The sequence below is a fragment of the Muntiacus reevesi genome, chromosome 3 (assembly GCF_963930625.1).
Source record: "Muntiacus reevesi chromosome 3, mMunRee1.1, whole genome shotgun sequence".
Lineage (NCBI taxonomy): Eukaryota > Metazoa > Chordata > Mammalia > Artiodactyla > Cervidae > Muntiacus > Muntiacus reevesi.
Window position 1 is genome coordinate 7698091 of NC_089251.1, and position 20797 is coordinate 7718887.

At 51.9% G+C, this 20797-nt stretch overlaps 1 protein-coding gene and 1 non-coding gene across 5 annotated transcripts in view; both read right to left on the reverse strand.

Moving 5' to 3' along the window:
* DNM1 (dynamin 1) overlaps window positions 1-20797 on the reverse strand; it is a 44178-nt gene that overhangs the window by 13396 nt on the left and 9985 nt on the right. For 2 of the 4 annotated variants that reach the window (XM_065928358.1, XM_065928356.1), the window contains exons 2-14: window positions 16477-16550; window positions 16102-16251; window positions 15558-15761; window positions 15166-15264; window positions 14900-15060; window positions 13802-13944; window positions 13530-13665; window positions 13259-13326; window positions 11986-12124; window positions 4784-4870; window positions 2058-2128; window positions 1811-1862; window positions 1594-1605 (exon numbers count right to left, since the gene is read on the reverse strand). In XM_065928358.1, coding sequence (XP_065784430.1) covers window positions 1594-1605; window positions 1811-1862; window positions 2058-2128; window positions 4784-4870; window positions 11986-12124; window positions 13259-13326; window positions 13530-13665; window positions 13802-13944; window positions 14900-15060; window positions 15166-15264; window positions 15558-15761; window positions 16102-16251; window positions 16477-16550 — 1396 coding nt within the window. Of the gene's footprint in view, window positions 1-1593; window positions 1606-1810; window positions 1863-2057; window positions 2129-4783; window positions 4871-10237; window positions 10377-11985; window positions 12125-13258; window positions 13327-13529; window positions 13666-13801; window positions 13945-14899; window positions 15061-15165; window positions 15265-15557; window positions 15762-16101; window positions 16252-16476; window positions 16551-20797 lie in introns of all 4 variants that reach the window. The other 2 variants (XM_065928360.1, XM_065928357.1) reach the window with 2 other exon arrangements.
* Window positions 3173-3279, reverse strand: LOC136165596 (U6 spliceosomal RNA). The gene has a single exon (XR_010662604.1). It is a non-coding gene; the product is annotated as a U6 spliceosomal RNA (small nuclear RNA).

Consider the following 20797-nt stretch of genomic DNA (forward strand, 5'->3'; position numbering starts at 1 on the left):
TGGCAGTGTGCTCCGCAGACAGTGAGTAAGTGATCGATAAATATTTGTGGCATGAATACATGAAGGCTGCCACAGTGGGGTTCTAGGAGTTTTTGTCTCCAGGTCTCAGACAAGGGGGGCGGTGGTAGAGTGGGAGGCAGGGGTGGGGGGTGCTGAGCACAAATTGCCTAGACTCCTCTTCCCTGGGAAAACCCAGAATAATGGCAAAGTTCTCTTTTCACAGCAGGAAACAGCTGGCCCTGGGACCGTCCTGAGCCACTGACACAGATCCGGGCCTGTGGATTCTGCTCCAAGGGCAGACCCTGATGGTGGGCCAGACTGAGGAGATGGGGGAGCTGCTTCCACTCCCTCCCCCAAGCCCTGGCCTCCCTGGCTTCTCCCCTGAGCATCCAGAGAAGACAGAGGAGACTGAGGCTAGAAGGAAAGCCCTCTGGGGTCAAGCCTGCTTCTGAGGCTCTCAAAAGCCTGCCCCGCTCTCAGCCCTCCTGTTCCATCTCTGGCTCCCTTGAGAAGCCTGTGGAGAACCCGAGGCACACAGCAGACCACAGATAATAGCTGCCTTAGCGGTTAACAGGGACAAAGAGCCAGGCGCCCCCTTGAGCCTTCTCCCACCCTATCCCCATCTGGAGAGGATCCCCTCGGCATCTTGTCACTGTCTTTGGAATTGAGTCTGAATACCATACCCTGGCCCTCCATCTCCAGCATCTGACCAGCAGACCTCTGTGCCCTGCTCCTGCCTTGACTCCCAGCCTTTGTGCTCCCTCGGCCACCGCAGCTCTGCCCTCCTCCCTGCTCATCCAAAACCCCTTTCCAGAGCCTGGGCGCCGGGAATCTCCTGTTACCCCTGGGGCCTGACTGCAAGCCCAGCCTACAAGGGGTCTGCTGAATCAAACTGCTCTGGGATATTGCATGAACTCCTTCCTTCTAATGAGCACCTACTGGGTGCCAGGCACTGTGTTGGGGACTAAGGATTTACTGGTAAACAAGACAGACCCAGCCCTTCCCCTTAGAGGGCTCAAGAGGGAAATGATATGATGTCAGTAAGCACACAAACACCTAGATTATCACAAAGACACTATGGCCTCTGGAAAAGCTCAGACTCTATGGCTACGGGTACAACTGGGGCTGAGAAGTGATGTTTCAGCAGAGATCTGAAGGACAGAGCAGGTGAGGAGGCCCCAGTCTCTTGACATTTCATTCATCTCTTTCCTCAACTCTCTGGTAGGGATGCCAGCTTAAAAACATTCTCTCTCATCCATCCATCCGTCCATCCATCCATCCATCGCACAGATATTAAAGAGCTCCTACTCAATGCCAGGTCTCTGCCAAACATTCTGGCCCATTCCAGCCCATGTGGTCTCCCTCTGGATGAAGGAGATGCTTAGCTCATGCACACCAAAGGACAGATTGGTAGGACTCTGTGTGTGGCTAAGTCCTGCCTCTAGCCTGAGTGCCTGTGTGGACACTCATGTGTTGCTGTGTGCAAGCAGCTCAAACCAAAGGTGTCTTCTTGACCCCTGAGCATCCCTGCTACAAATGGGTCCCCTCCTCCCCCTCACTATACAAACCAAGAGCCCCAGTCCTGGTACTCACCAGAATCTCATCCTGCAAAGAGGTAACCATAGCAACCACGAGAGGCATCGGGAGAGAGGAGAGAGGGTTACTGAGGCCGAGTGGGAGGCTTGTGGCTGGCATCTGACAGGCTCCCTGGCCCCTGTGGGACCCTTCCCCTCGGGGGAGGGGGCTCTCAGAGCTTGGCGTCCATCCGGCACCCTCCATCCCTCCGGCTGGGGCACTGGAGTTCACTCACCTGGTTCCCTGAAGCCTTCTTCTTGTTCATCTGGTTGCTTCTCTGCTGAGCACTAATAAGGAGAGAAGGGAGAGTCCCAGAACCTCTCTCCAGAGGCCCAGCTTCATTGCTACTGTTCAGTGGGCACCAGACCCAGAAGCTTGCCTCAGCAGGCCTGGGCCCTATACACACACACACACACACACACACACACACACACACACAGAGTCACACAAAGTGTCACCTTCTCTGACCAAGGAGCACTCACTTGGCAAAGCCTATGAAGTCCTCATGGTTGGTATTCATGTAAGCCAGCTCAATATCGATGAGGAGCATGACCTTCAAGGATACACAGGTCAGCAGGTAAATGGAAAAGATACCATAGAGTTTTAAAATGCATGAACAGCTGGGAGAAGCATACTTGCAGCATATAAAGAATCCATAAGAAATAAATCTATAAACCATAATAAACAAAGATATCCATAATAGTATCCATAATAAATAAAGAGTTCCTAGAAATCAATAAATGGAAGACAAGAAACACAAACTAAAATAGTCAAAGAACCTGAATGGGTGAGCCATAGAAGAAATGCAGATAATCAATAAGGATATGTAAAAAATGCTCCCTCTTGCTCACAAAGAAATGTAAGTTAAAATGAGACCCTTTTTGACCTCTCAAATTAATAATAAACATTGGGACCAATGTGGGCACAACTGTAGGAAGACATACCATAGATGGAAGTATAAATGTGTATCACCTTGTTGGAGGGCAGTTTGGCAATATATGACATTATTTTTTTTCCCACTGTTCAATTAACAATCATTTATTATTAAACTTAGGTAAGAATCCAAAATCAGCCAGTGTAGATGGGTGAAAAACTAGGCTAAAACAGCAAAAACTGCAGTTTTATTTGGCAAAGGCCTACACTATGCAGAGAAATTCATGGGAAAGTGAGATCCCATTTGATACCATGACGGAAAACAGCAGCCACTATCTCACATGACCACCAGTCTGGGTGCGTCAGCAACACAGACAGAGCCACCCATCCCATCCTCTGATCTGCCAGCTCACTTATAAGAAATAACCATGAATTCTTCAATGAAAAAGTCAGCCAAATATTAAGTTTTCTCTCAAAAGCAATAAAATCACAAAAATCAGCTAAGATTTGAAATTTAGGGTAAGCTAGTACAATTTCCTGCTTTTTAATGTATACATATTTTAGATTCGACAATCTTCTCCACATATAGTCAGATAGGTTTATAGAAGCATTTCAACATATCAAATTAAAAAGCTGTTAATTCATACATTTTATGACTTCAATTAATTATTAAAATGTTTAGACTTCAGTGCTGCTAATGACACTAAATTCAATGCCACGTTCAAAAAATATGGAACGCTTCACGAATTTGCGTGTCATCCTTGCGCAGGGGCCATGCTAATCTTCTCTGTATCGTTCCAATTTTAGTATATGTGCTGCCGAAGCGAGCACTATATGACAACATTAAAATGCATATACTTGGGACTTACCCAGTGGTCTAGTGGTTAAGAATCCACCTTCCAAGGCAGGGGATGCGGGTTTGATCTCTGGTCAGGGAACTAAGATCCCACATGCTGTGGGGCAACTAATGCCTGTGTGCCTTAACTACTGTGCCCACGTGCCATCGAGCTCATGCTCCACAACAAGGGAAGCCCATGCATGCTACAGCGAAGACCCAGCACAGACAAAATTAAAATTGAAAAAAGTGAGTGACTGAGGACAGCACCATTGTGGAGAAGGAGTGTATAAGGATGAGGCTGGGGACTGGGAGCCAGAAGTGGGTATAGACGGAAGGATGACAGGGAGATGGACAAGGAAAAAGGACTCACCTGTGAGTTCTGTGAGAGCTGTAAGGGGGCCTGCTTACTTCTGTTCCTCTCAACCCAGAGGAGCACTCGTGAACATGCCTCTTATTGAATGAATGAATGAGTATTTGATAGATGACTACATAAAAGGAAGGGAGGGTGCCTATGCGGGGGTGTATGGTGACCCAGAGAAACAGGAAATAGAGAGGTCCAAAGAGGAATGACCAGAGTATAGAAAGTTGAGAAGCAGATGGTGGGATTGTAAAATGGAACAGCTTCTGTAGAAAACTCTATGGCAGATCCTCAAAAAATTAAACATAGAATTACCATATGATTCAGCGACTCCATTTCTGGGAATAAACTCCAAAGAATTGAAAGCAAGGTCTCAAAGAGATATTTGTGCACCTGTGTTCATAGCAGCATTATTCACAATAGCCCAAATGTGGGGTGAAAAAAAAACAACTCAAATGGATAAGCAAAATGTGATCTACCCATACAATGGAATATGATTCAGCCTTAAAAAGGAGAGTTATCCCGACACATGCTACAACACGGATGAACCTTGAGAACATTATACTAAGTGAAGCAGGCCAGACATAAAATGACAGTTGTTGTTTGCTTCCATTTATATGCGGTACCGAGACTTGTCAAATTCATAGAAACAGAAAGGAGAATGGTGGTTGCCAGGGGCTGGGAAGAGGGTGGGATGGGAGTCATTGTTTTTTTGTGTTTTTTTTTTGCTGCGCCACGCAGCATGAAGGATCTTGGTTTCCCAACCGGGAATCAAACCTGCGCCCCCTGCATTGGGAGCGCAGAGTCTACATCACTGGACTGCCAGGGAGTGTTTAAGGTGGAGGCGGGCAGAGTTTCATTTTAGGAAGATGAAAAAGTTCTGGAGATAGACGGTGGTGATGGTTGCAATCTGAATGCCCTTAATACCAGTAAACTGTACAATTTGAAGTGGGTAAAACAGTGAAATATATGTGTATTTTTTTCTCACAATAAAAGAGAGTAAGAGAGACGCATAAAGTTAATGTGGGGAGAGAAAGTGTAAGAGAGACAGACAGAAGAGACTAACTGGGAAGGAGGAGGTGAGCCCAGGGGCAGGAGTTCAGGGCCGGGGAAGAGCGGGCAGTGCCAAGTGGGCTCACCTGCTCCTTGGTGCGACCCTCGCGCTCCCGGATGTGGGTGGTCACAATACGCTCCATCTCCTCCCGCAGCCGGGGGTATTGCTGGAGCTGAGAGAGGGTGGCAGGGGAGAGAGCCAGGTACACAGGGGGCATGGGCAGGGGGCACCCAAAGTCCACCAGAATCCAGGGTGGGGTGGGAGGGACACACAGAATGCCCAAGACTTGGGGGCCCAGGAAGCTGATGGCACCAAGCCGCGGCCACCCCTTTCCCTCAGTCGTGGGTTCCAAATGGCAATTCAAGGGTCGTCCCGGGTCCGGGCCCTCTTTGCTAGCCTACCTGGGCAACTTCATGGGGGCTGGTAGTTCCCATGAGCACAAGTGCCTTGGAAATCAGCCTGCTCCTCGGCAGCCATCTTGCTGGCAGCCATCTTGGAAACAGACCTATTCGATTGAGGCCTTTGTTTGGGGGCACAGTTAGCTCCCCACACGTTCTCTCATCCTCAGGGCTACCCTTTGCCTTCTCAAAGGCTTGCAGGCACACTCAGGTGGGGAACCAGGCAGGTAACAGCCTGCAGACTACCATCCGGGGAGAATCTGGGGAGGGCAGGGCCCAAGGTGCCAGCTGGCCTCCTGAGTCAGGCTGGGGACAGGCAATGCTCCTTGTAAGAGCTGGGGGAGGGGAGGCAGGGGAAAACCAACCGTCACACGAGGGACATGCAGGAGGCACAGGCATGCATGGGGGGGGGGGCATGCGGAGTTGGGGAGGGCAGCAGCATGAGCAGTACCCTGCGGGGGGCCTGGTTGGGCCCCAGGTCCTCATGGTAGAATCCACCCTGCTCTGCTTCCCTTTGCATGCCTTGGCCTGGCACTACCACTCCCCAGACACATTTGTCTGGCTCCGAGCTGGCTGGCCAGCCTGCCTGTGTCTGCCCCACTCCTTTGGGGCAGAAGTTCAGCAACACCCTTCTCCCACTCCTAGTCTTTAATCAACTGAGGCCAAAGGGGAAGTTGTTCCAAATCCTTGGCCTATGAACTCTGTCCCCAGCTCAGCCAGGCTCTGGACAAAAACCCAGATGGACTCCCCCTTCAAGATTCTGTTGAATGTCACCTCTTCCAGAAAGTCCGCCATGATAACCTCTATGTCCCCTCCCCGACCCCCCACAACACACACCCTCTTCCCTCACCAAACTGGACTGTAATTGCCCTGAAGGCAGAGGCAGGGCTGGGCACACCATGGTGCTCAAAGAGGGCAATGTTGAAGGAATGAGTGAATGAATGAAGGATGGATGTCTCTGCCCTCCTTGCCAGGGTGAGCAGACATGGGCTCCTTTGCCCTGTGACTCATGAACCAGCAGCTCCTCAGAGAGGGGGACTCGCTGCACTGCTGAGGATGGGAGTCTACTCCCAGGGACCTGCTTCTCTGCCGGGCGGGGCTTAGGCTGGGCAAAACTAGACCCACACCTTTTCCCTCTTCCTAGGGTTGGCTAAGATCTCTCAGGCAGATCCCCCTATGTGGGAAGAGAGTTGAAGGTTAGTGTGCCTGGGTCACAAGTAGGGATTCTGAGGGCAAGATGGAGGCCAAGGAGATGGGGTGAGGTCTTTAGGAGAGGCAGGAGGGTGGGGAAGAAAGCAGCGTCCTGGATGCCAGCCCAGGAGAAGCAGCCTTGAGAGATGCCACATCCCCCCAACCGTCCCATGAGTGTGCCAAGGGTGTGGCTCATGTGGTCAAGCTCAGGGGACCTGGGAGAGAGGCAGCCTGAGACCAGGGGCTTAAAAACGAATGCTGGCTGGAGGGGTCCAGTGGACCCTGCTGCCCCACAAAGCTCAAGATGCGCTATCGTTCCTTTTCGAGACTGAGTCACGGCCACCAGAAAAGCCTCCTCTGAGATGGTCCCAAGCGCTCCCTCCCAGGGTAGGGTTGGGGTAGAGACAGGGAGGGAGGGGAGGGAGCAATTTGCCAAAGAGCATGACCAGTTCTCCCACTAACCTCCTGGATGCTACAGTTGTCAAGTTTTCCACATGTCACAAGTGACAGGGCAGCCTCAGCCCCTTTGAGCAGTTCTGTTCCCTTTGAGCATCTTTTTCCATTCTGGCTGCCTCTGAGCATTTCCAGGACTTTCAGCCAGTTTTTAAAATGGATCTTTTCTCTCTCAGTTCTTGGCTAAATGGGGCAGTCAGCCTGGAGCCCACTGTTTAGGAGTCAGGAAGGCAGGCCATGGAGCCATATGGCTCTGGGTTCAAAGCCAGCCCCCTGCCCTGCTGCCCTCGGAAAAGTGATTGGACCCCTCTGAGCCTCAGTTTTTCCATGTGTGAAATGGGGGTAATAATAGCACCTTCCCTGTTGGCATTGTTGAGAGGATTGAGCAGCACAACCTGTGCTGAACTCCAGATTTCATCCAGAGATGAAAACTCTAAGCCCAGCAGGGCTAGGAATCATTAGCAGAAGGGGTTTGCTAAATTTGGAAGACTTAGGGAGGAAAAAAAAAGATGAAGATGGGTAAATTTCACTATGTAAACCAAACACCTACTATGCATTAAATCAACAAAAGGCAATTTTTAAAATAACTAATTTATAAACTTTCCTCTCCAAAGTTTTTGTTGATCAGTTGTCTGCTTATAAAAACTTATCAACTCATTACAAGAAATCTGAATATGACTAAAGTTTGTGAAGTAGAAATGGAAAAATTCCTATGCCCTCTCAAAATAATGGTTAGTAGCTATGCCTTTGGAACTTTATAATTTACATAGGTTATTATATTGTATTTCATTTTTTGTATATTTATCGTTTATATATATTACTTTCCCCCTAAATTCTATACATTATTTTCTGAAACCTGCTTTTTCCCTCACAGTACATTGTGGAAGGACATATGAATGGAAATAAATATCCCTTGCCCGTTTAACAACTATAGTCTTTCATTGTATAATACTATAATCAATATCCTCTTGATGGACATCTGGGTTGTTTCCAACATATTACCACTTATCCTAATTACCGCTTTTTTGGAATGCAGTTCAGCGGTGTTTCACAATTTTTATATCTAGCAATCAGTCTTCTAGGAATCTGTCCTAAGGAAATAATCCTAGAGAAAGAAAAATAAAATTCTTTATACACAAAGATGTTCATTGCTAGGGTATTTATAATACTGAAAAACAGGAAACAATTTCCGTGTTCATCAATAGGAAAATGGTTAAGTAAACCATGACATTAATAAATCTATTCAATAGAATAGCATACAATCATTAAAAATGCTCACATAGACTTTGTAATAACACCCACCAAAATGTATGTTATTGAGAGAAAAGGCAGGATACTAATAAATTCACAGTGTGAATACCTAATAATGTACATAAGTATATGTATAGAAAAAATAGTTTGGAAGAATAAATTGGTGAAAACTTTCTGGAGGACAAATCTTGCAGAAGTTACCAAAAATGTAAATGCTTACATCCATTGACTAGCCAGTTCTATACTAGAAATTTGCTCAAAAGAAACAACAGGATAAATGCTGCAAATACATTTATAAAGCTATTCACTGCAGCAAGTTTGTAACAGGAAAAACAAAAAGTTGAGATAACCTAAGTGTCTGACAATAAGATACTGAATATGTAAATCATGTCATATTTCTACAGTGGAATACAATACAGTTGTCCAAGGGCATAGTCTTTATGTAGCTACTGCAAGGATTTCAGTTCATGCTATTCAGTAAAAAAGAAGAGTTCAGGGATCAGTGTGGTCAGTGTGATGTCTCTTTGGTTAAAACTGGTGAATATTGGTAATTAGTTAGGGAAGGAGTGCTGCCAGCAGTTCTTATCTCTAGGGTTGTGGGGTTATAGGGACTTTTGCACACTCTGTGCAGTTTGAATATTTCGGTAACAATCATATAAGATCAGAATGAAATCAATACTGCTAATTTCATTTTTTTCAAAGGAGCATGCATGTGGCAGTCTGGATGAGAGGGGAATTTATATATGTACGGCTGAGTTGCTGTGCTATGCACCTGAAACTATCACAACATTGTTAATTGGCTATACTCCAACATAAAATTTAAAAGTTGAAAAAATAAATAAAATAGTTAAATTTAAATAAGTAAAAGAGGAGTGTATTTACAGAAAATGTACGAAAATTTCAATGTGGTTTTCTTGAAAGGGAGGGTTGTTGCCTCTTTTTTATTCCTAGGGGTTTTCCAAATTTTCTCTATTTGAGAACGTATCACTTTCATTGGGAAAAACCAAAATTAAAAAAAAATTAGATATATATTGTCTTCTTTTGTAAAGAGATTTGAAGCAGCTTAAAATAAATGCGTGGGACTTTCCTGTGGTCTAATGGTTAAGGCTCCATATCTCCGTGTCAGGGAGCTTGGGTTTGATCCATATTTGGGGAACTAAGATCACACATGCATGGTGCAGCCAAAAATTAAAAAAAAAAAACAAACCTCAGTATTTTTTAGTTTAACAAAAGTTAAGATCATATTGCTTAGTAGTCATGATGTTGTGGGACCATGATTTAGATATCATGATATATACTCTACAGTAGAGAATCCAGCTCAGATTTGATTCCACCTGGATCAGGCACTGAGTGGACACTAATTTGCTTAATCTATTCCCATCTGGCACAAAAGTGAGACAGGATTGTGAAAGGGGCACACAGGACTAATTGTGTACAAGTCACAAAAGCCGTGATACCTTACTTGAGACATGAAGTGAAGGCAGAAATTCCCCCACCTCCCAGTGTAGGAGCTTTCTCAAATACAAGCGAGGCTGGACTTATGCAGGCCTCTGGGAAGGACTGCTTTAGATGATCTGGTGAAAAATCCTCCAAATGCCCCAAAATAGACAAATAGGAAAAAGGCATCTGAAAGGTCACAGACTACTCAAAAGAGGCTGATCCTAGCAAATGTGTATGGATTGCAATCAAGGGAGTAATCCAATATGCTTTTAGGCAAGTTAGTTTTGAGGGACTGGGATGGCTCCCCTGGCCCAGGAGGCCCTGATCCAAGACCTCTTCCCCTGGTCTCTGTAAATCTGAATCCCACTCTGCTGTTCTTTTCTGAGACTCGGTTTTGTCATCTGTAAAATGGGGATAAGACTATCCACTGCTTAGGGTTGTTCAAAGGATGAAGTCCGATAACAAGGGCAGGCACTTAGCCTAGTCCTTAGCACACAGTAGGTGCTCAATAAACAGCATCCAGCACCTTATTATCATTGTTGTCAAAGGGACCACTGAGGGTGCTTGGGTGAGAGCAGTCTGCCCCTGCAGAGGTGGGGACCTGAAGGAATTATGAGGACCGTAGACCCAGGGTTAGAAGCTGGCACCGGATCTCAGAGCCAGGAGCTACCCGGGCTGGCCTGGGTCCACCTGGGCGACTGAGAGGCCGCCGGGCTTGCTCAGCAGCTGGTTGCGGCCCACCACAGGAGGCCCGGGCCGTGAGGAAGCGATGGCCAGGCCCAGCCCCTCCCAGGCGGCCATCATACCTTTTCGCTACACTTTCTGATGGTGGCCGTGAGCTCACTGACTACCATATCCACACACTTGATACTGGGCTCTTTAAGCTTCTGCACCTGCTTTTTCACTGTGGCTTCAAAAGCGAGGTCAGGTGTGAAGAGGCCCGTCCTGCACCCGGGAGGAGGAGGGGGAACAGGGCGGGGTGCAGCCAGGGGTGGCGGGCGAGGAGGAGGAGGGGAGTGAAGGCCAAGCGGAGCCAGGGTGCAGGGCGGAGGATGGTAGGGGCACGAGGGAAGAGAGAGAGACACCGACACAGAGAAAGAGAGAGGAGAGAAGACAATGTGAGCGTTGGGCCTGGCCCTCCTGTTACCACCCAGACTGGCACCTCCCGGGTGTGGCCAAGCGCTCCCCCCCGCCCCCCAGGGCTCTGAGGGCATGGGAGGGGTCTGAGGGATCAAGCCCCTGCCCCATCCAAGGGCCCTTACTGAGTTCATATTCTTTCCCAGGGCTTGGCTCCGCGACTCTTCAGCTACCCTGAAGCCTGCCCCCTCTCTCTTTTCCAGCGCCATCTTTGTCACAGCCCAGGGTCCTGCTGAGGAGCTGACCCAGGCCCAGACTCCACTCACCTCCATTCTGTTCAACGCTAGGTTTCCCAGAACCTCCTGTATTTGCTTCGTCCCACCTCCAGAGCCCAGCACCATTCCCTACGTGCCAAGGTCGTGGCAGCCCACTGCCCAGGCGGTGCACTGCACAACCCCAGGGGGCGCCGTTTACATAGACTACGGGGCAGAGGACGCCTCCCGGGCTTGCTGTGTAGCTGCCTGGTCTCCATTCTCTACTTCCTGCTCTACTCCGGCCCTTCCCTTTCTCCTCAAGGGGCATCCTGTGCCTCTCCTCCAATGGAGTCTGGAGGAGCTCAGTTTGGAAAGACAGAGAGAAGAGGAAAGACAGAAAAGAGTGAAGATGGTGATAGAGAGGGGCCAGGACGGCTGTGGGGAGGGGAGAGGGGGGGAGGCTGGGGGGTGGAGCCCAAAGCCTTGGCTCGGAGTTACAGCTCTGCCACCTCCGAGCTCACATGACCTTGGGCAAGTCACTTGATCTCCCGAGCCTCAGTTTTCCTGCTGTGAAATGGGTACCATCTTCCCTGCCTTGCTCTGCCCTCCTTGAGTGGTTCTGTGAGCCAGATGGAAGAGGATTCTGTCCCTGGAAGGCTGGATGTGGATGGAAGGGACAGGGAAGGTCCTGAGTGAGGGTCCTGAGTGAGGGTCCTGAGTGAGGGTGGGGGTGAGATGGGGAAGATGAAGGACGGTGAGGAGTTGGGATACCTGCTTGACCTGGGTCCTCTGGATCCCTCTGGCCGTCCAGGCCCCTAGGGCGGCACCCAAGAAGGTCCTGTACCTCGTCCGTCTCCAGGGCCAAGACTTCCCCGAGACCCCTCCCTGGAGACCCCAAAGATGACCCCACCTCTGGGAGCAGGAAGGGGACGGAGTTCCTTCTTCTCCCTGAGCTGGGGGAGCTCTTGGTGGGTTCTCGGAGCAAATAACCACCACCATACCTGTCTTTCCAATGTCTAATCCCTTGGTCCCCCCAGCCTGTGGGCCAGGGCTGGTTGAGGCCCCCTCAGAGAGCCCTGCTTTCCTGGACTGCGGTGGCCTGCCTCCCCCGCCCCGCTGAGGTCTGTACATGCTACCGGGGGCGGTGGGGTGGGGTGGGGAAGGAGCGCCTGGCAGCAGAGCAGGGCGGGGCAGAGGTTGGGGGTGGCCGGGCCGCTGGTTACCTTCTTGGTGCACTGTCTAACGGTGCTGATTAGCTCCGAGATAACCATGTCCACACACTTGAGACAAGGTTCTCGGATCTTCTTCACCTGCTTTTTCACAATGGTCTCAAAGGCCATGTCTGGGGTAAAGAGCCCGGTTCTGAATGCCCGGAGCAGGAGAAGGGCACAGTGTCACAGGCCAGCTCCTGCCAGGAGCACCAGGCCACGGCCCCATCCCGACCCCCTGAGCTCTGCCCTCGGGGTCCTCCCACTACCCCTCTCTGGGCTTCAGTGTTCCCACCTGTAAAATGGGCAGGAGGGACTCTAATGAAGGTCTTTCAATTGGTACTTTTCAAGACAAGACAAGGTTTGCTTATAGTTGGTGCATATGTCCTGCTTTGTCTTCAGATTCTGTTCCTACAAAAGGCTCTGTGGCTAGAAATGGTTTGAAAACTGCTGAACTGGGTTGTCTCTGAGAGCCTTTCTGGGAAGAAAGCGTTTTATTTTAAGACTAGCAGAGAGATTTTTTTTTTTTTTTTTCCCTGTGCCTTAGCCAATGCAGTCTGTAAATTTCATGCCAAACCTTGGAATGGAACCTGCATAAAAGCAGTGACATTTTTGTCTGGTTCACTGCCTAGGCACATAGTGGGTGTTTTAAATTTTCTTGTTGAAGCATCAGTGTAGCTCTGGGTCCCTGGAGCAGAGGCTAAGATTTTAAGGACTCGTGTATTTCCCAGTCTTCCTTCCTGCTCCACTGGCCTTGGTGTTGGCTGGAAGGAGGGAAGTGGGGCGGAATGGGGCCAACTTTGGGCTAAGGGCATCATGGGAGGGTCTGGAGGGTTGAGAGGCCTCATTTCATCACAAAAGGTTCACAGACCAACACCTGGTGGCCTATCTCAGGCCCTACCCATTGGTTTGGGCAACTTTGTGCTGGAGACGACTGGTGGGAGCTGTCTCACCTTGGGGACGGGCAGGGGACCCAAGCCCAGAGGGTGCTTCCCCTGCTACCTGTACCTTGGGCTCTACCCAGTTAGTCTAGCTGCCAAGCCTTGTACCTAGGAACAGGCAAAGGAAGGCAGCAGGCTGCAGGTATTGGGGTAGCCCGGGTCTCCTATCCAGTGCCCCTTGCCAGACCCTGTCCAAGTTGGAAGCCAGAAAGTCGGGGTTGAGAAGGCTGAGCACTAGGGCTCCTCATCCTTCCCGAGGGGAGCTCACTGCATCACTCCCTCTACCTCTGCGCTAGACCCCTTCTGCCTTCCAGGGTTCGGCTTCCCTCCCCGGTCCCCATACGTGCCTAATGCCATGGATATTCTTGATGGCATAGCTGATCTCCCTTCGGAGTTCCTTCTCGTCAAACTCCATCTGTGTAGGAGACCAAGAGATGGCTGGTCAGGGCCTCTGCTGGTACTTGGGAGGTCAGGATAGGCTCCACCCCACTCCCAGGACTGGCAGCAGAGCCTCTAGTGAAGTCAGCCAACATACGTGTGAGAGAGTTCCAGGGAGGTGAGTGGGTGGGAGGGAGGTGAGCTCTCCTGCCCCAGGGTGGGGTGGGGGGGCCTGCCTACCTTGACCAACTCGAAAGGGAAGCGCTCATGGAAGATCCGGTTGATGCGGGCGCCCCCTGACAGTTCATATGTGTCAATCTGGTCCCCTGAGCCTTCGATGCGCTTCTCAAAGTCTACAGCGAACTGTTGGACCATCCTGGGGAGAGAGTGGTGTCACCTGAGGGGGCAGCAGCAGCCCAGTGCAGGGAGCCCAGGGAGAGCCCCGGTGGTGCTGAGAGGCTGTGGGAGGGGCAGCTCCGCAATAGGGATTCAGGGGTTGGGGAAGCCCTCACTGCAGCAGAGCCTTGGTCTTGCGCGCTGGATCATCAGGGCGGAAGTTTTTGTACTCCTCCACCTCCTTCTCGATGGACAGCAGCTGGCTCTGGAGTTTGTTTCGCAGCCCTGGCAGCGTGTCCCGGATGTGGTTTGTCAGTTGCTGGGGGTAGGGGCGAGGAAAGCGTGAAGACCATGGTCACAGAGACCCAGAAAGCCCACAGGACCAGGCAGGGACCAGGATGTCTGGGGTCCGTGTGGACATGGTGAGGTGCAGAGCTACAGCCCTGCCCACCACTGCCCTGCCCACCGGAATGAAAGCTGCCTGGCACACAGTAGGTGCTCACAGAGGTGTTTTAATTGAACTAATGAGTCAATAATGCCATTTTTAATAGAAGCCAGAAATTTAGATTTTTATTGGAAATCATTTGATTTTGGCTAATTCAATAGTGTTAGACACCACAAGAGCCAGGTGAAATAAGTCAGGGGCAGTGATGACTGGAAGACTGTCCCCTTGTGCCCTCTAGCCTCCCTTAAGGTAATTCTCGAGTTCTGGGTCTCACTCTGGTTAGGTCCCCCCACACAGTATCTCCCTGAACCGCACAATGACTGTAAGAAATGGGTCTTATCACCATTTTACAGATGCAGAAATAGAAGCTCAGAGAGCTGGAAAGTCTTGGTGGGTGAGTGGCGAAGCTGAGATTGGAAGCAAGGTGTGTGGCCTCCAGGAACCCCAATTTTGCCCCACGTCACACTGCCTCCCTACTGTCAACACCCCCCCCCCCCCCAGTGATTCTGGAAGCCCCATTCCAGGCAGAGAAATATCCAAGGAGTCCCCTGGGATCACCTGTCCCCAGATCAGCCTCTCCCCATTTCAGAAGGAACCAAGGTCTTCAGCCAAGCACACTTCAGTCCTAGCCCCTAAGCCCAAGCCCCTGTCAATGCCACCCTCCATCCTGGGAAGGTGCCAGGGCTCCCCTCCTGGCCCCAGACAGGGAAGGGGCAGCGAAGCTCAGGTGCTAACTTGCTGTGGGACAGTGGGCAACCCTCCCAAAATACACTTCAATGACTCTCTCTCATGCTGGTTTCCCAGACCACATCCTGGCCTGAGCCCCTACCTGGTTGAGGACCTTCTGCAGGTAGGGTGTGCCCATGCGGTCAGCCAAGTGGCGGTAGGAAGGGTGGGAGAGGAAGAACTTGCGTTCAGCAGCCAAGGCAGCTGTGATATCTTTCTTACCATCGATGTCCTTCTGGCTTCTGTTCACGACTCCAATGTAGCCTGTGGGTGGGGTGGAGGTCAAGGGTCATTCAGCCTTGCAGGGAGCGAGGGGCTAGAGGTGAAAGGGAAGGGCTGTCACGTGGGTCAGGGGCATGGCCTGCCTACCTCTGCGCAGCGGGAGCAGCTTGTTCTCCAAAACATCGCGGGCATCTGTGCCCTCGTCCATCAGGTCCAGCTTAGTGATGACCCCGATGGTGCGCTGACCTGGGGGGGAGGGTGTGGTAGAAGAGGGTTGTCTACATCTGCACTCGCCCTCATTCAGGAGAGCCCAGGCACTCCGGATCCCACCACACTCCCGCTATCTCCCAAGTCCTCTCCCTCCTTCACTCACTGCCTGCCTGTGCTCCGCCCCCCATTCATTCTCCACGGTGGCCCAAACGACTTTTAAAGGCGTAAATATGATCCCACTGCTATTCGCTTAGACCCTCCAGTGGCTCCGCCTTACACTGTGAATAGAACCCCGGGGCCCTGCATGTCGGCCGCCTGTGGGAACCTACCCTGGGGGTCCACCTCCTTGGCGACCTTGAGGGCATCAGAGTTGGCCAGGTCGGAGTTGGCCGGGGACACGGCCAAGATGAGGCAGTTCTCCTTGGTGACGAACTGCATAAGCATGTCCCGGATCTGGAACTCGATGTCGGGAGGTTGGTCCCCCACCGGGACCTTGGTCATTCCAGGCAAGTCCACTAGGGTCAGGTTCAGCACTGGACAGGGCGGCGAGAGGGCGGGCTCAAGGCGAGGGGCGTGGCCGTGGGCGGGCGGATTAAGGAACAGGGCCAGGCTTAGAGAGGACGCGTTTGGGGGCGTGGCCGTAGGTGGGTGGGGTTACGGAAACGCGGAGGGGTAAAACGGAGACCCCTTAGAGGCGTGGCCAGAGGTGGGCGGAGCCACGGCTCGGTTGGGGACCTATAATATGACGCGCCGAGGAAGAGTGAAGCCCTGAGGCGTCGCTAAGGGGCGGGGCCAAGAAGACAGTTCCCCCCAAGGGGCGGGGCTCGGCGAGGGAGCTGAGAGGCTGGGGGCGGGGCCAGGGCCAGATCTCACCGTGCGGCGAGTAGACGCGGAGGTTGATGGGCACTGGAGAGATGCCCTTGTTAGTGCCTGTTACCCGGTCGGTCTCAGCCTCAATCTCCAGGCGAACCTCTTCGAAGTCAGTGAATTTCTTCCCCTTGCAGTGCAGGAACTCGGCATATTCTACCCCAGAAGGAGCCAGGCGCGGGGGAGAAAGCATCATAACCAAAGCTTAACTGGGTCTCATCTCCCACTGGGAAAAGACCCTTCACACACACACACACACACACAAACACACACACCACTGCCTTCTTCTTCCTCCCCCGACAACAAGGCCACCTCTCCGTTATGCATTTTTATCCCCGCTGTTCAAATGGGGAATGAGGTCCAAAGAAGGGAAGCCCATACCTGTGGTAGCATTGACCAGCTGCAGGACCAGGGGGCGTCGCGTGACAATGCCAGATCCTCGGGGCAAGAAGTCCCTGCAGTGAGTTGGGGGTGAGAGGAAAGTCAAGGTCTGAGGAGGCTCCCTGTGTCCCAGGGATGCCTGTCTTGTCACCGGGGACCTCAAATCTCCCCAGAAGTGCCTCACCACACCTCAGCCCAAGAGATTCACTAAGGGGAGATGGCAGCTGAGAAAGGTGGAAACGATCACCCTCAAGTCCTCTGGGTCACAGAATTTGTGAGTCTGAACTGACCCCCAGACCTCTCTCACAGTCTGCCCTGTGTTGGTTCTGAGCCAACGGGAAGTCCCTGCCCCAACTCAGTCACTGCCACTCAACTCAGGAGAAACTGAGGCATGAGGTGCCCCACGCCAATGCCCAAATGTCCAGTGGCCACAGAGCGGGTGCCAAGGAAACGGAGCCGCACTTCCTCCACTTCCTCCCCTCCTTTCCGCTGTGGGGAAAGGCAGCATCTCACTTCCCCTTCTCCTGGCCCCATCTGGCTGTGGTTGAGGATGAGGGGGATGAGGGGAAGGAGGAAACAAGGAAAAGGACTCTTGCTTCTTAAGTGCCTACCGCATGCCAGACTCTTTGTGGGCAATATTTCATGGACTCTACACAATAGCCTCACTAGGAAGACAGTATTATTATCCCCATTTTACAGATGAGGAAACTGAGGCTCAGAGATATTCATGTTGTCCAGCCCGCATCTACCAGACTCTGCAGTTGATCTGTTTGACTCTCTGGTGAAGGCTTTCTGCCCATCATCTCCCAGCAGACCCAGCTCCTTTTGAATGACTGGATGGAGGGGTCCCAAAGTCACTTCCTGCCTGTAGACCTGATGTCTACTCTTCAGACATCTGCTATGTCAATTTCAGCCTCAGCAGTCCTTTTGGCTAACTCTTCAGGGTGCCACTTCTCTCTGTCCTGTCAGCTCTTTTCATCACCCCACCCGTGCACCCACAGCCCCACCCAAGCCAGCACAAGTATGATGGTGGAGGCCTCTCCAGGGATCAGGCTACTGGGATTGGAATCATGGGATTCCCAGGATTCAGGAAAGAGGGGAGCTGAGAGGCCACAGAGATCTCCTTCATGGTGAGGCACATGAAGGCCCAGGGAGGGGAAAGGATATACTCAAGATACTATAGGGCTGGGACAGAGCCAGAGCAGAAACCTGGATGCTCTATCCTGAGCTCAGAGCCCAACCTGGACTCACAAAGCTTTCTGTGCTCAGGTTAAGGGCAGAGGGTCCCAGGAACAACAGAATCGACCCAGGCTTCTGGGTTCAAGGCCTCATCTGGGGGCCCTGGGGAGGGCTCTTCCTTTCTCTGTCCTCACCCTGCCCCACCTCTGGGGAGAGCAGAGACTAATGAGGAGGAGTCAGCCACATTATGGGGAAGGAGGATGACAAATCCTGCATTTATCCATCATTTCTAGGTGCCAGGCAAATGCTTTTCATTTGCGCAAGACTGTGAGGCTCAGAAGGGCAGGGCTCACACTTTTCTGTCACAAGAGGTGCTTAATAAATGGGCACTGAGGGGGCGTGGGTTCAGTTCCTTGTCAGGGAACAAAGTTTACATGCTATGTGGCATGGCCAAAAAATTAAATTAAAAAAAGGGCACTGAGGACTTCCCTGGTGGTACAGTGGATAAGAAGTCCTCTATCAATGCAGGAGATGCAGGTTTGATCTCTGGTCAGGGAAGATTCCACATGCCACAGAGCAACTAAGCCAGTGCGCCACAACTACTGAAGCCTGTGCATCTAGAGCCCATGTTCTGCAACGAGAAGCCACCGCAATGAGAAGCCTGTGCACTGCTATGAAGAGCAGCCCCCAAATCACTGCAACTAGAGAAAGCCCGCGAGCAGCAATGAAAACCCAATGGAACCAAAAATAAATAATAAAAGGGAACTGAATCCCCAAGTCCTCAAAAAGTGCTCTTATGTGGAGAAGATAACTTTACAGATGAGGTAACCAAGGCCTCAGAGAGGTGAAATGACTCATCCAAGGTCACCCAGTCAGGAATGGCAGAGCCAGGGAATCAAACCCGCTGCTGTTGGACCCCAGAGCCTGGGAACTTTCCCATCAAACTCTGCTGCCCCCTAAACCTGAAGAGCCAGACTTGGCTTTTTATGTAATTCAATTAAATTCAGTGTAGAACATATTTGGGAGCAGCTGCTCTGTGCCGGGCCCTGTGCTGGGCTCTGGGGATGGGAGGTGATGAGTCAGACGGTTCCCACCCCGAGGAGCTCACAGCGTGGTGGGAGAGACAGACAAGTAAACAGATAATGTGATGCAGTGTGACATGTGCTGGAACGGAGGTGCACTAGGCAGCTCCGAGGGGGAGGTGGTTAACTTTGGGTGGGGGGAATTCCTGTCTCTGTCTTTACCCCTTACTCATTGACTGCTTTGCAGGCGTGACCCCCTAGTACTTGGGAACCCCCCCCCCCCAGGACTGGAGAGATAGGGCATCTCGGCTCACAGAGGCTGGGGAGGATATGGGGACCTGGGGTCTACCTTCTTCCCCACCTTCTCCTCACCCAGCTATACCATGGCAACAGTAGTTGCCATGGAAACTACAGGCGGGGCTGGAAAGGATGGGACTCCCCACAGAGAGCCCCTCCCCAGGCAGAGACATGAACCTTCCCTGGAGCTTTAGCCTGAGAGCACCACCCTCCCACCCCCACCCCCTTCCTGCACAGATGGACCCATTTGGCCCTGGCAGGCCTGAGGGGAGGAGGTCTCTGAGGTGCCACGTAGAGGGTGTGGAGAACCCAGGGCCCAGCTGGAGGGGTGATCAGGGGTCTGGGCCAGCCTGCTCCGAGTTGCTGCCTCCCAGGGCTACTTAAAGGACAAGCAGCTTATGGGAAGCAGAGATTAGAGCACAGGGCATGTGTGGAAGCAGTGCCTACTCAGACCCAGATCTCCCAGGCCGGGGTGGGGATGGGCGCCCAGGTGGCCAGGGGCCCCATCTTGGCCCTGGCCCAGGCTCTCAGAATTCCCTGGGTGGCTTGTTCAAATGCACATTCCTCAGACAGGCTGGGTTAGAATCTTCAGGGTTGGGGTGGGCAGGGGAGCGGAGGTGGGAATCTGGATTCTAAACACAATCCCCATGTTCCCAACAAGTTTAAGGCTCCTGGCTCAGTGATGAAGAACCGGCGCCAGGCAGAGGCCCTGGGTTTGAGTCCTGACTTGGCCATTCTCCAGCCTGGTGCCCCTGGGCCAGTGGCTTCACCCTCAGGGCCTCAGGGTCCTCAGCTGTAAACCACATGATCCAAACGAGGCATCATATATGACCACACGTGGCTGCAGAATGATTCCTGGAGCCTTAGCCCATGCCTGGAACAGAGTGGGCACTCAGCAGCTGGAGGGGGCTGCCAAGGAAAGCCTCCTGTCCTCAGCACCCCTCCTTTGGAGAATCCTCCCAAAATTCAGCAAGGAATCCAAGATCCTGAAGAACCATCTGCCTCACCTCCTTTGGGCACTGAATCAGATCTCGGGATTCTGACCACATAATGTTGCCTGGAAACGATGGACCACAAGAAGGAGGAGTTTTCAGAGAACATCTCATTCCCCGTCATTGTCCAGGGGGTGGGACGGAGGCCCAGGGAGGGGCAGGGAGCTGTGAGGCCACACAGCAATGGAAGGGATGGCTGAGATGGGCCCAGGACCCGGAAGCCTGCTTCTCAGCTAGGCCCACGCCTGGACAGGCAGTGATGAGCACGACTGTTCCCACATCCAGACTCGGTGCCTCACTGCCTGCTGGATTCTCATGCTGGGCACAGGATTCTCGTGCTGGGCACAGGATGGGCTATTGTAGGGGCTCAGGCAATCCTGGAAGGAGCAAGCATGGCTGAGCGACTCCACAGCGTCCACCTTTCGCCTGGACAGACTGCCCATAGCCTCAGTTAAAGTGCCCCCTGGGGACTTCCCTGGTGGCCAGGGGTAGGGGGTCCAGGTTCGATCCTTGGTCAGGGAACTAGATCCCACATACCACAACTAAACGAAGACCCCTTGTGCTGCAACTAAGACCTGACGCAGAAAAATAAATAAATACTGAAAAAATAATAAGGTGTCCCCTAGCGCCTTTGCACTGGGGATTCAGGCCTGATCTGGCCTCCCGCCAGAGCCACCTCTGCACCTCCCACCCAGCTCCTGGTTTGCCCAAGAGAGGACAGAACAGGTGCTCAGAGAAAAGTGTGCTGGGCCCACCAGCCTCGACTGACGTGTGGGAGGGGTGAATGGTGACGTGCCAGTGCCTCCCACTCGTTTGGACAGATGGTGGTTT